Source organism: Vulpes vulpes, chromosome 15, assembly GCF_048418805.1.
Source record: "Vulpes vulpes isolate BD-2025 chromosome 15, VulVul3, whole genome shotgun sequence".
Lineage (NCBI taxonomy): Eukaryota > Metazoa > Chordata > Mammalia > Carnivora > Canidae > Vulpes > Vulpes vulpes.
The window spans coordinates 108,158,270-108,172,933 of NC_132794.1; the positions used below are offsets into that span (position 1 = coordinate 108,158,270).

Sequence of the window (14,664 nt, forward strand, 5' to 3'; positions counted from 1 at the left end):
CTCTAAATATGAGTTTATGAGCTTCCCAGCATATGCTTTTTAATCTTTTGTGTTTTTTAAGATGAATATATTATCTGTTTAAAGGTAATACCCTGCTTTCAGCGTGATGGTTTATTTTGCCTACATGAAAATGGTTGTATAACCTTACGTGTTCGAAGATCTTATAATAGTATTTTTACTTCTTCAAATGAGGAACCAGGTGAGTTTATATCTCAGAACAATGTTAATGTAATTTTCTTCAGAATTTCATAAACTTTTATGTGGCAAATACCAGCCAAAGCATAGAGTTAATGATAATCCTGGCCTTGAGAAAGTAGAATATAGTTGTAATATGGGGCATAAAAAAAGCACAAGCCCAAGGTTAATTTCTTGGTGTTTTAATAGTGCACCTCCTATATGCAGCAAAGAATGTAATATTTTGTAATTCCTTAATTGTATCCATGGGCCAAGTAGATATTATCTTTGTGAATTTTTCCTCAGCATAAGTAGAACCTTGTAAAATACCTGTATTATTATTCCCCTGACTTCTCTGCTTTAGGAACTTCCATTGTAAAATGACATAGGTTAGTAAGTCTTTAGGGTATTCAGTTGTCTGTTTCAGTCTTATCCTGGAGAATAAAAGCACTGTTTTGTAAAATGATGTACTACATAAAAGCGAAAGTGACTTTCACATCTTTTGTAGAGTACCATTATTTTCAGGCTTATTATAGAGCACTATAAATTATGATGACCTATAGCGTACTGTACATTATTCAGTCATATCACTATTGGTCCTTTTTCAAAGTTATTTTCCTTGTTTTAAAAATATTAAAAAACAAGCTGTATTGATTGTAGTTTTTATTTTGGAGCCTAAACTTTGTATAGACAGCCATTAAATTAGTTATATTCTGAAGAAATTAGTAATAATTATAAAAGGAGAAGGCATTTTGGACAAACTTTGCACTAGTGAAGGAATGACGTTCTTTTTAATTGAGGTTTTATTTAAATTAAAGCAAGTAGTAGTGATTTTGCTGTGTTGCTTTCTAATATTTAAAAGAAAATGCTATGTTAAGATCCAGATCCTGTGCAGGAGCTTACCTATGATTTGCGAAGCCAGTGTGATGCAATCAGGGTGACAAAAACTGTCCGTCCCTTCAGTATGGTGTGTTGTCCTGTCAATGAAAATGCAGCTGCCCTCATTGTGAGTGATGGCAGAGTCATGATATGGGAACTGAAGTCTGCCATTTGTAATCGAAATTCACGGAACAAGTAAGTGAATCAATAGGATTGTTTTCTGGGTTGCTTTGATTCCTCTTTTTAAAAAATCACCAGAATCATATGAAAATAGCAGGGACTTTAAAAAAAAATTTAAGTGAGAATTCAAACTTTAGATTATTAGGAAATTATGTAAACCTGCTAGCATAGTATCTATGGGTAAGATTAATAAATAATGGAAAAATGGATAGAATGCCAAGATCTGAAATTAGTAATTTGGGTTACTAAAATGTGACATAGGTTTTAAATATGTAAAATTATGTAATTATTATGTCTTTGCAGTAGTTCTGGTGTATCACCTTTATATTCACCAGTGTCTTTCTGTGGAATTCCTGTAGGAGTGCTACAGAATAAACTCCCAGACCTCTCCTTAGATAACATGATTGGTAAGCTATTTTTTTCTTCTAACATTTGTTAGGTATTCTTCTTGAAGGGCAAAATTAATAGAAGTAACTGATTTGCAGTTATTATAAAGTCAAAGTTAATACTTGAGAAAACTAAAATATGGGAACATCTTTTCTCAATAAATCAGAGGGTAGGAAATATTTAAGCATAAAAGCATAGATTGGCATTAAAGCTGTTGGAATTAGAAAATGTTCATTCATGAGAGACTGATTTAAATGAAGGTGGTGACACTAGGTCTAGCCTACAATGAGCTGTACCCTGCCCCCTCAGGGCCGCCCATGCAGACTGGTCCCTAGGCTAGGAACTGAATACAAACTTCCTCTCTCTCCCTTTCTGCTACTCTAATTTAAAATTCAGCTCAAGTATTACTTTCTTTAGTGTCCCAAGCCTGACTTAAGTGTTCTTCATTTGCAGTGCCTAATAGTTATCAGTTGATTGTGATTGAGATTTTGTTTGTCTCCTCCAGTAAATTATAAACTCCATGTGGGACATTTGATTCCACTTTGTATCCCTAGGCTCTCAGCAAAGAGCCTTGTACTTTGAAGATGTGCAATAAACATTTATTGAAGGAATAAAGAAACTGAACAGTATTAGAAAAAGTTATTTTAACATTTTGACATACATTTTAAAACTTTCATTTTGGTGATTCTTTCAACAAATATTTATGGATAAAATATTGTTTCAGAGTTGTTGAATAATTATAGGGTCAGCATATATTAAAGGAAGAATGAGGATTTGTGACTTAAAATATTGTACAGCTAGGGCGCCTGGGTGGCTCAGTGGTTAAGCATCTGCCTTTGGCTTAGGTCGTGATCCTGGGGTCCTGGGATTGAGTCCCACATCGGGCTCCCCAAGGGGAGCCTGCTTCTTCTTCGGCCTATGTCTCTGCCTCTCTCTGTGTCTCTCATGAATAAATAAATAAAATCTTGGAAAAAAATATTTTACAACTATAAATATGCCAAGCAATTTTGATGTCTTAATTCTTTTAAAATTATGGCTATGGCTTATAAAGGATTTTCTTTGTCATTATTTGTTCTTTCGTAATGTAATTGAAAATATTATTTAGTAAGTTTTTTATTTAAATGCTAAATAGATAATTCTAGGAAAAGCATTACCTTATTAATCTTACTCAGAAGTGACATTTATTGGGTGCTTAGTACAATTAAAATGATTACTTTAATAATCCTACAAGGTAGGTAATACTATTTCTATTTTATAAAAGTGGGAACTGAAATCCAGAGAGATTTTAAAAATTTGCCTTATACCACACAGCCAATAAATGGAAGAGCTAAAATGGGTTCCCAGTCACCCCAAGGGTGAACCTCCTTGGCCATGGTCTTTTGTCCTGGCTGCTCCACTGTGATCTTAGGCAAGATCTGACCTTTTCAGGCCTTGGTTTCTTCATGATTTCTTGCCAGTTGTAAAATCCTTCTCAGTGATACTAACTTGTATATTTAAAGTTCTTTCTCTTCACTTTCCAGACATAAGTCTATACTTATAAGTCCAACACATACTTGTTTTGCAAAATTCATTTTATCAGTAACACAGTTTTCTGAGTTAATTGACCTTGTCTCTACTTAATATAAAATATTAAAGTGAAAAAAATTATGAACACTCATGCACAGAACTAATCAGTAATGAAGCCCACAGGAGGTTGAAATTTCATGCTGTTTAGGTGTCTAAGTGAAATGAATTACATTTTCTTAAAAGACAAAAGGATACAGATTGTATGCAGTTCCTGACAATGTAGTTGATTTAAAATCATCAAATAAATAATGCTTTGTTATTTGAAAACATTTTAATTAAAGCTTTCAATTAAACTTTTAATTTGAAATTCACTGTGGCCTTAATGATAATTGAAAGCAATTCAGTTAAATATAGAGGCCTGATTTATATTCATTGGGTAAAGCCTGCTGCTTTTTAAGGCCTAATCTGCCCTACCTTGTGAATTGCCTCTTATGGAAGAAGTTCTAAGAAAAATATGGCCATTCCCAGGAGTCAACTCCAAGCTATGGAGAGTTTGTAAACATGGTACCTCTCGGTTGAAATTCACATTCTTTAGACCTCATCTTTTGTTACCAAAGATTGATATCAATCATATGGTGGATCCTAAGGGATTATCTTATTTGGATTAAATTGATGATCATTTTTTCTGTACATCTTAATGAATTTTAAAATAACGTTGTTATTAAAACAACTATATAACCTGAGGAGGTTAAGGTATTCATAGTCCCATCACCCATTTATAGTAATTATTTACATTTTTTCCCTTTCATGGGTATGTGTGTGTGTGCGCGTGCATACACACTTTCATGTATGTTTTATTATATGTTTTGACAACTTTATTCCAGTACTCAAGTGGTTTATAGGTAGGAAATTTGTATACCCTTTTTAGTGAATGGTCTTGATTTTGTTTGTTCACATTTCGTTAGAATGGTTTTACTGAATCCTTTTAGTTTGAGACTTAATAACCTAAGTACAAATACTGTATCTGAAAATAATGCCCATTTAAGATTTAACTATCAACAGTGACAGTTTATATATTCTTATATTATGTATTTGTATATTCTTATATTATTTATATACAGTTTATTATATATGATGTATTTATATATTTATATATGAAGTATTTAATTATGAAGCTTAGATTTTGTAATTACATTGACACATTGAGAAGATTTCTGATTAGAAATCTAAATGAGTTCTTTGAACCTGCAGTTCGTGATTACCAACATTATGTATATTTTGTAAAGTACATCACATTGAAAAGCAACCCTTTAGAAAGGTAGGCAGTGAGGTGGGAATGTGCGGCAGCACCCTGCTCCACAGAAGCTGGTTTCTGACTCAGGTCCCGTGATTTGCTTGTTTAGTACATAATACCAGGAACTTTGGCTAAAACAATACTCTCTAGATGACAAAAGTTCCTGAATTCTGGACAGCGATAGTCTGGAGTAATCTGTCCTTTGAGATGGCAGACAGTGTGGTTTATGACCCAGAGCCAAGAACAGCGTCATTGCTTAGCTGCAGCCCCTGGAGTGCTTCCTGGTACCTTGTAGGTCTGAAGGGTATTTCTTCTAGACCTGAAGAGTATTTCCACTGAAAAGTTTCTGTAAATTTCAGCCTACATTATAAGTAATGTATTTGTACTTTGGATCATCAATCAGGACAAAGTGCCATTGCTGGGGAGGAGCATCCTAAAGGCCCCATTCTGCAGGAAGTGCACCTCCGATTCCTGCTGACGGGACTGCTTTCAGGGCTACCCTCCCCACAGTTTGCCATCCGTATGTGCCCACCCTTGACCACAAAAAACATCAAGATGTATCAGCCACTGCTTGCTGTTGGTGAGTATTGGAGCTGTCCTTTTTTTAATCCTTCATGCGTGCTTTATGTTTTATAAGACATTTAAGTTTGCTAGTTACTAGAAAACCCTTTCTTTGAGGATAAAGAGGAAGAGGCCCAGTGAAATCAAGTATATACTCATCTTAAAATATTTTTCTTCCTTTTTGTTTTTCTGTCCTTTAAATCCACCCATCTTTTTATTCATTTATTTTTAATCACAGTGTTAACTCATTCACCGGACACTGGATGATAGAGATCCTGACATAGTGGGTACCTTTCTGAAATGTTAGGAAGGTAATCCTAAATCCAGATTCCTTGTGCTTTTTTTTTTTTTTTTTTTTTTTTGACCACCCCAGGCTTATTCTGTGCCTGTCATTTTGTATTGGGTTTTTGTTAACTAATGATATGATCATAGTTAGTAGTTTAATAATAATAATGGTTCTTCATTTGCCAAGAATTATGTGAAACATTGTTTAAAGTGGCTATGGTCTCAGTAAACCAAGATTTGCCTTTTGGGTTGAAATTGCATAGTTTTATGTTGTAAATAGAAAATTGGTCTGAGTTTCACCTTGCTGTCACATCAATTTCATAGTAATATGAGTAATCTAATTTCCTTCATAGAAAAAAAAAAACAGATTTTAATTTGGTATTGTGTATATGAGGTTAAAAGTATTTTTCAATTTCAAAAAGTATATTCGTTTAAAATTGTCAACATTTTTTCTTAAGATGCTATTTGTTGGCTTCTGACTTCCACTCTGGGTCTATAACATGATTTGTGAATTTTTTTTTTTTCCTAATATGAAAACCTGACCCATGTTTATTTTGTTGCTAGTATGTCTCAGTTAGCTAACTGCCTATTCATGAGTACTAAAGGCTCACTTGAGTAATATTTGGCACTATTCTGATTTTCCCATTTTTTCCATTACTGTCTTCTGAAAGTGGTTTGCATTTTAACATTTGGTAGTTTATGTTTACATTTATATAAATGTAAATATTTAGTTTTTGCTTTAGAAACTATTGACTTATATTAAACCTCTTACAGAGATTTTAATTGGAATTTGTCAATGTAAATTATATGTACATGTATATACAGTATCAATATACCTAAATTGTCAATTTCTTGGAGAAAATTACTTCTTGCCACAGCTAAATAATAGGAGCTAAGTCAGGGTCTGAAATTTTTATTGAGAGTAAGCTGTATTGTACTGTATGTTGTGATGATCAAGTCATTTATTGAATTTAGTATAATCACAAAGTTAAAGGAAAAAATATAAAATAAGTGCTTAAACTTTTACAGTGTCACTAGGGAAAAGAGGCATAGTGGAATTACTTCTTGTGGTGCCTCTAGAGTATTAGATCATAGGTTCAGCATTATTAAAACTTGCAAAATATAAGGACACCAGGGTGGCTCAGTCAGTTAAGCATCCAACTCTGAGTTTGGCTCAGGTCATGATCTCACTATCATGGAGTCAAGCCCTGTGTATGGATGGCTCCAAGCTGGGTGTAAAGCCTGCTTAAGATTCACTGTCTCCTTCTCCCTCTGCCTACCCCTCACCCCCGCTCAAGCAAACACATGCATGCTCTCTCTCTTTCTCTAAAAACAACAACAAAAGGCTTGCAGAATGTTAAAATATTTTATTATTATGAAGATCTATTAATTGAAAGGTTTTGGTAATTCTTTAGATATTGTCTCAGTACTAGAAGGTAACTATTGTGGAATAAATGATAAATGTAAACAAGTAAAATACTGTATTTTTCTAGAATGGTTTTGTAAAATATTTAATGAAGCTTTATTCAGCACTAAGCTAAATTGGAACTTGCCTAGCATTATTTCTATTATTCTATTATTTCTGTTACTTTGCATGAATCCATTCATTTTTTTTTAAGTCATGTGCAGTGAGAAAGTGGTTGTCCAAACAATACTGTTCATTTTTCTTGCTTAACTTACAAAAACATTTTAAGGACTGAAACATTACTTTTTTGAGTATAGCCGTGTTTCTTCAAATTAAATTATAGACACACAAGTTACCTAAGACCATGAAAATTTAGGAATAATAATAATCACAAATCAAAACAACAGCAATAATAGAAATATAGTAATAATCATGTACTTAGTTTGTGTCAGGTACTGTACTAAGTATTTAAAAATGTGTTTTCTGGGCAGCCCAGGTGGCTCAGCGGTTTAGCGCCACCTTCGGCCCAGGGTGTGATCCTGGAGACCCGGGATCAAGTGCGGCGTTGGGCTCCCTGCATGGAGCCTGCTTCTCCCTCTACCTGTGTGTGTGTGTGTGTGTGTGTCTCTCTCTCTCTCTCTCTCTCTGTGTGTCTCTCATGAATAGATAAATAAAATCTTTTTAAAAAAAATAAAAATAAAAATATGTCTTCTCATTTACTCTCCAGCAAGTAGATTTTCTGTTATTCCCATGTTAAAGAAATTAAAAACACAGATTTAATGTGGGCAAGTAATTTGTAAGAGTGTAAGATGGAACCAGAGCTTGAACTCAGGCTTGTTCCACTGCAGAGTCCACAGTTAACCATCATACCTGACCATCTCTATGATTGATATAATAGAAAAGACAAAACCAAACCAAAAATCTTTATAAAGAAAAACAGAAAAGATCTGGTTAATGAGTTCTCCTAGGTTGCCTTTTTGAGGACTGGCTAAAGTAAACATTCCAAATCTCAAGAAGTATGAGTTCCCATGTGTAAAAAAGCCTAGCAAAGTGCTTCTTCAAATTTTATGTGTTTATTAAGTTAGATTTTGAAGTCTTTCTGTGAAAACGTGTCCCTGGATTTAGAGAAGTTCTCAGAACATATGAGATTAGGCCCATTTTTGCAAAGAGAGAAGACAGAGAAATTCACTCATTCTTAACACATAGCTTGGTTCTCTTTTACAAAAGATAAGTGTTATCAAATGATTAAAATCTTCAGAAAAGACTTGGAAAGATCTAGAACTCCAGCTAATTAAGACTATTACATTGTTTTGATAGGTACAAGTAACGGTTCTGTCCTGGTATACCATCTCACCAGTGGGCTGCTACACAAAGAGTTAAGTGTCCACTCCTGTGAAGTCAGGTGAGTATGTATTGTGATACTGAGATTATAAACAGCATACTGGGAAGAAGTTTTGGGAGACTTTTCTACATTAAATACTCTGAAGTGATTATTTGCCTGAAAGTTTTGAATAATAAATATTTATGTTTAAGTAATGGTTATGTTAATCAGGTCTGAGCACTAATTGTTCGCTTTGTAAAAGAGTATTATGCAGTGGAAAATTTTTTCTAACTTTTATTGCTGCATCTGATTTCTCCTAAGGTCTAGGATATTTTCTCACTGAATATCACTGTGTTCCCTTGTTCAGATTTGTAGAGTTTGTTTTTCATTTCTTTTTTTCTTTTTAAAGATTTTTATTAATTTACTCATGAGAGACAGAAAGAGAGAGAGAGAGAGAGACAGGCAGAGGGAGAGGCAGGCATTCCGTGCAGGGAACCTGACATGGAACTCGATCCTAGATCTCCAGGATCACACCCTGGGCTGAAGGTGGCGCTAAACCGCTGAGCCACCCGGACTGCCCTGTTTTTCATTTCTATAAAGATACATCAGTAGGATGGATCCTGAAAAGTTTGAATGAAATCATTTTAGTTATTAATTAATCTCATTTGTTTTTTTGCTTAAGCACCATAAGAAAGGGACTAAACTATATAGCATTTCGTCTTTCATTTTGAGATGTGATGTGTTTTATGAGTGCCGTGCATTCAGAGATACTGAGGGAAGAAGGTTGCTTTGTTTTGAAGACATACATATCTTCTCTATAGCATTATTTTGTTGATGGCATGGCTGCTCTCCTCTTTGCCCAGCAATGATGGGTTATGAAGTTATGCATTTGTGATATAAATTTACATTTCCAGTATTATTTGATCTTTTAACAAACGTAAAAGAAAGGTAATTTTCTGTCCTCTGTACATTATATAAATATAGATTTCATGCGTGCATTAAAATTCATTGTTAATCCTTTGTGAACACATTATTCTGAGTCATTGCATTTTCTGAATGGGGGAAAGGCTAATCCTTTAAGTTTCACAACTCCTGATTGTGATGAAAGTTCCAGAAGTTTACATTGCCTTATTCTTTCAAGTATGTTGTTTGTGGTGCAGCCCTGGTGACTATTGGTCACCAACACCTCATGCTGTGCCCTCCAGTAGCTACCCAAATACCTTTACATGGCATCCTAATATCTTTAGAATCACTAACACCAGGGGTGCATGGGTGGCTCAGTCAGTTGAGCGGCTGCCTTCGACTCAGGTCATGATCCCAGGGTCCTGGGATCAAGCCCCATACCAGGCCCCCTGCTCAGCAGGGAGTCAGTCTGCTTCCCCCTCTCCCTCTGCTGCTCCCCCTGCTTGTGCTTGCACATGCTCTCTCTCTTTGTCAAATAAATAAATCTTTAAAAAAAAAGAAAGAATCACTTTCTTTCCATGCACTGTGGGTGCAGTGACACATGTCTGTGTTTACACCATTTCAGACTGTTGTTCATCTTCTCTCTCTTCTTCCAGAAGCCCTTCTGCCACTAGTGTTTCCTTTTATGAATAACACCCACCAGTCAAACTGCATTTAATCAATACTTGTTCTGAGGATGTGTTAAATATTAATACTTTGCAAGACCATTTCTTTGACGCCCCACCACCACTTTATGTGGTAGGCACTATTTTTATTCCCAATTTATGGAAGAAACTCAGTTTTATAATCTGTGAAATTTAAACTGGGCCTTTCAGGCTTCCAACTTGACCTTTATACTTAGAGTACATGTGCTGTGTCTCCAGCTAAAAAAATGCATGTAGGGCACATTTGGCAAAAAGATGAAAATGTTGACTGAGCCAGGATTCATGCTAAGAATTTATACCTGCTTCTGGAAAATGAAGTACATCTTCACTTTTTCTGAACACAGATCTTTTAATAAAGACACAATAGCCAGTTTATCAGCAAGCTATTAGATTTAAATAAGATGTTTTCCTAGATCATTCAGATGATAGATGTCACTAAATACATGACTTTCACATGCTGTAATAATATTTGTTATTGAGTAATACTTGAAATTACAGTTTTACTTGGGATACCAAATAATGGATATGCTACTCAGGCTGATGTTGTGAATGATTCACACAAATGTGTTCCATTATTTTATATGAATTTTCCCTCTTAATTGCCATTTTGAAGATAATTCACATTTTATATTCAGTGATGATGCCCAGGAGGATGGTAAAATCCTGACATTTTTGTGTTTCAGTTAATGCGATTATAGTATTACAATTAAAAGCCATTATGAAAATTTCACAGATGTGTTGTAAAAATTGCTGAACTTATTAGCAATACACCCAACACATTCTAGATATTCATTGTCAAATGTAAGGCCAACTTTTTAAAGTTATTTTTACTAGATACTAAATGTGTTTTTAAAAAACACTTACTCTAACATACTTGAATTTTATGCATACGCATGGGCAGGAACTGCCTAACTCCAGATAGTTTTGTCTGTGGGTTGTTTTTAAAATCATGATGTTTGAGCCAGTTATGCATTACAGATTCGTATTGAGCATATTTTGTATTCATATAAACAAATCCTCTGATGCTTATAATCCAGTGGAAGATACCTAGGAGTAAATGTATATGTAGGTTTTCTTAGATTATTAGATTTTTTTCTAGATAATTAGTTTGTATCTTTGTTCAGTAGGCTAAATTTACAATAATATAGCATGATACTATTTTCAGTGTCAAAACTTAACTATAACAGCAGTTTATGTGGATGTCAGAACATTGACTGGCTCAGTATTGCTTTGAGGAAGTGGAGTGATTTGTGCAAAGTAAAATAATTTCCATTTTGTCTATAAATTGCCAAAAGTTAGTTTCATAGAATTGTATAACTGCAAGGCCTTCCAAGAGGTGAGCGCTCCTCGCAGCACCCAGGGTTGGAAAGTAGCCTGTGCAGCAGCCCCAGTTGAAGTCAACAGGCCTGACTTGGAAACCTATGGGAGTCAGAACCTCAGACACCTGTTGACAGAGTCTACGGTTACAGTTCTTCATTCATTCAGAACCCAACAGAACAATCCTAGACCAAGTCAGAAAATGAGCTGCTGTTCTTAGGAGTTTTTATAAAGAGCTCAGTATGTGGTTGAACCCAGACAATAGCTTTCTAATCCTGAGAGCAGCATGGTGCTTGCTGAGTTTGACAAGAGGTTTCATTCCTTTCTGTTAAGACATAATCCTGTCCTTATTTAATCCTCTTTGAAGTCCCAACTTGATATTTATTTTCTTCATGTTGATCAGTTGGAGTCAGATATAAAAGCAGCTGCTGGAATCAGCTCAAAGGTAACATACTCATAGTGCTACATTACAAATAAGCAGCCATTCCATGTTCTGTTCTGTCCTCAACACTGGGATGTCTTTGTCTTAGAAGCAGTGGGGAAAGGAGGCTGAATGTGTATGACACTAATAACCATATGGAGGAGTGCTAGACTTTCCATAGACATCATTCTTTTAATCCAGCAGCATTTATTGTGGTACCTCCCTTCAAAGAGAGTAGTACAACCCATTGCTGTGTTTCTCAGCCAGTCACAGTTTCCTCTTGTTGTTCAGGCAACACCCTATTTTCCCTTTGGGTCTCAGTGGGCCCTCAAGACCAGATTTTGTGGGACTCTTACAAGCATATTGAACTCTGTACCACTGTATTTTGTAATAGGGAGTCCAGAATCCACTTGTGTAGTGTCTTTTTTTTTCTGTTAAATCATAAGTTCCAGAAGGATCGCAGGCAAACCTCTCATTCACAGTGATACTTCTGCTGCCTAGTGTAGTCACGGGTATACACTGGGTACTTTACAGACACATTTAAAAAATAATGAATGGAGAATGGGTGGACTGGGATTCTTAGTGTCCAGAGATTGTGGCATTACCATACTGGAGCATAGGTGCTCAGATTGCCAGCAACAAGCCTTGGAGAGTATGTCTTTGGTTTCTATGGGTAAACAGATCTGATTGATGCTACCAGACTTATGTAGAATGCACCATAAGTTCAAAGTGATTTTTTACTTTTTTTGTTCACTCTGAGTAGAAAACTTAGTACTGTTACATGCTGGGGGAAGGAAAGAGAAACAAGAGACAAAGGGTCTTTTCAGTGAATAATTTTTCATCAGATATATATTGTATTCATTATCGATGTGGTTCGAGTTCAGTAAATGAGGAGGCCTCATTGCAAGAATAGGGCTTGAGTGGGATCTTGAAATTAGAATGATGATGATGATAGTAATTGCTAGTACATGCAGCTCTTCCTGTGTGCCAGAATTTCTTTATGTACACAGTGTTACTCCTGCAGTAATAGCAGATAAGGGGACAGATGTAGGGAGAGCGCAGAGCCTGCAACTGCTGGAGCCAGTATATTTGAAGAGGGAAGAAGAGAGATCACTCCGGACATGGAAATTCTTAAGAGTACTCAGTTTCAAGCAGCCTAATCTGAGTGTTTCAACACAACTTTACACCAAGAGAATTATAATCCTTGATAACTATAGCAATTCCCTTCTCTAACAAATACTATTTTCAGTTCCTTTGGGATCATCTTTGCCCCTCTGAGAAAAGACAAGTAGGCAGGTACACAGGGATAAGTGAGGAAAGTTACTCTAGTATTAATAGTGGACAAGGTTCAGAGGATTAAGAGGTAAATTTGGTTAGGTAGGGTGAGGCAGACAACCGGATGTACTTGAAAGTCACATGTGAGTTTGGATATGATGCAGGAAGCCAGCATATCTTCTTGGGCAAATGAGGGGCATGTGCAGAGCAGTATTTAATGCTATCTAGCAATAGCTTTTAAATTGAAGTAAATGTGGATAAACTAGGTCAGGGGTTAACAAACATTTTCTGTAAAGGACGAGATAATAAATATTTTAGACTTCGCAGGCCATAAAATTTCTGTCAAAATTACTCAAATCAGCCATTATGATATGAAAGTAGCCATAGACAATATGTTGTTAAAAATGGTTGTTCCATAAAATCTGATGGGCAGTTACATGTAGAGCAAAGGTTTGGACTTTCCCTCTCAACTAGCCTCTATTACCTTGTAAGCAAGGTGGGGCAATAGAATAGTGTTTCTCCTCATGACTCTGATGGTCCATTTAACCTGTGCTCCCTCTCTGCCACACCCTATCCCCCCCCCCCCCCCCCCCATCACTACCACTGGCTTCCATTCTCTGCAAGCCATGGTGGTAATACTCTGTTCTTAACGTCAGTGCAAGAAACTGTGGACTCACTTGTTACCAGTCCTCATAAAGGAGACTCCCAGGCATTTGGTGGATAGGTTGCTTGGAGTCTTGTCATCATTTCTTTGAGATTTTTCATTTGTGCTTTTCTCTAATACACCATTTGGAACTGTCAGCCACTTCCAAATCTGGTAGCTCAGTTCGAATTTTTTACTACAGGAATTTCTGCCTCCTAATCAACTTAAGAAGTCTGATAAATTCCTCAGTGTACTCAACTTTAAGCAGTCTGGCTCGGAATATTTCCACACCACTGTTTCTTAAGCAGTGGAATTCTCAGACACAACTGTGTTGTGTGACTCTCCTTTGCCAGATTTTGATAGTCATTTTAATGCTGCTATGAATCCAGGTAACTAAACTATCTCACCATTATATTTGGAGATTAAGTTTTAATTTGAAATAATTTCATATATATATTGGAAATGTATGGTAATTTAGTCTCAAATGAAAGGTCATGTTAATATTCTTAATTAGCTTGTATAATAAAATTTAGGTCTTAGGAAAAACTTATTTTTCAAGTAAGTTGTGCAAACAAAAAAGGTTATTTGACTAAATTTTATTTAATTTCTCATTTTAGGGGTATCGAATGGACAAGTTTGACTGGTTTTCTTTCCTTTGCTACTTCAACACCAAACAATATGGGATTAGTGAGAAATGAACTTCAGCTGGTTGATCTTCCAACAGGTTTGTGTATTTAGACTATTAAAAGTTTGAAAATGGTTTGTCATATTGATCAAAGATGTTGTTATTTATAAACTTTCAACTTGGGAGTTTTTTTTATATCCTATTTATACATTCATTTTGTTGTTGTTCTGTAATAATTACCCTGGAAAGGCTTATCGTTGTTGTATGCAAATTGTGTCAATACAAGTATATGGTAAATGGAGTACCATTAGCCTGAACAGACAGATTTATAATTACATATGTTACCAGTTCTACCTTTAAGTACATTGTTAGGTGACCAAAAGTACGGTTTTAAAATAAATCTTTGTAGTAGGCTTTCTTAAATTCTCTCCTAAAACTTTTGGTCTTTACAGGAAAACCTTTATAAATTTATAAGTAAGACTTTGTTTTTAAATGTTCAAATTTAAGACTTTTGACAGTCTGAGGCTGACTGAGTAGAGAAATTTGAGAGTTTAAAGACTTTACAAAAGGAAGCATTCCAGTTAAGTAACTTGCTCAGAATTTGTTTAAAAACCTACAACCCAATGAGTTTCAAAATGAAGAACTTGAACGTAGAATAAGGTGAGAGTTTCAAATTATTTTATGACACATGGATGATTTCAAATAGAATTCTGAACAAAATTATAGTGAGTTTCTTTAAAATGGTCTAGCAATAAGGATATATGTAAACAGTTTGAATTCTAAG

At 35.2% G+C, this 14,664-nt stretch overlaps 1 protein-coding gene across 1 annotated transcript in view; it reads left to right on the plus strand.

The window, feature by feature from the left end:
* Positions 1-14,664, plus strand: part of WDR11 (WD repeat domain 11) — a 59,495-nt gene that overhangs the window by 13,842 nt on the left and 30,989 nt on the right. The window contains exons 7-12 of the mRNA XM_025994503.2: positions 85-199; positions 1,053-1,248; positions 1,537-1,640; positions 4,824-5,000; positions 7,989-8,073; positions 13,873-13,979. Of these exons, the coding sequence (XP_025850288.1) occupies positions 85-199; positions 1,053-1,248; positions 1,537-1,640; positions 4,824-5,000; positions 7,989-8,073; positions 13,873-13,979 (784 nt within the window). The remainder of the gene's footprint in view (positions 1-84; positions 200-1,052; positions 1,249-1,536; positions 1,641-4,823; positions 5,001-7,988; positions 8,074-13,872; positions 13,980-14,664) is intronic.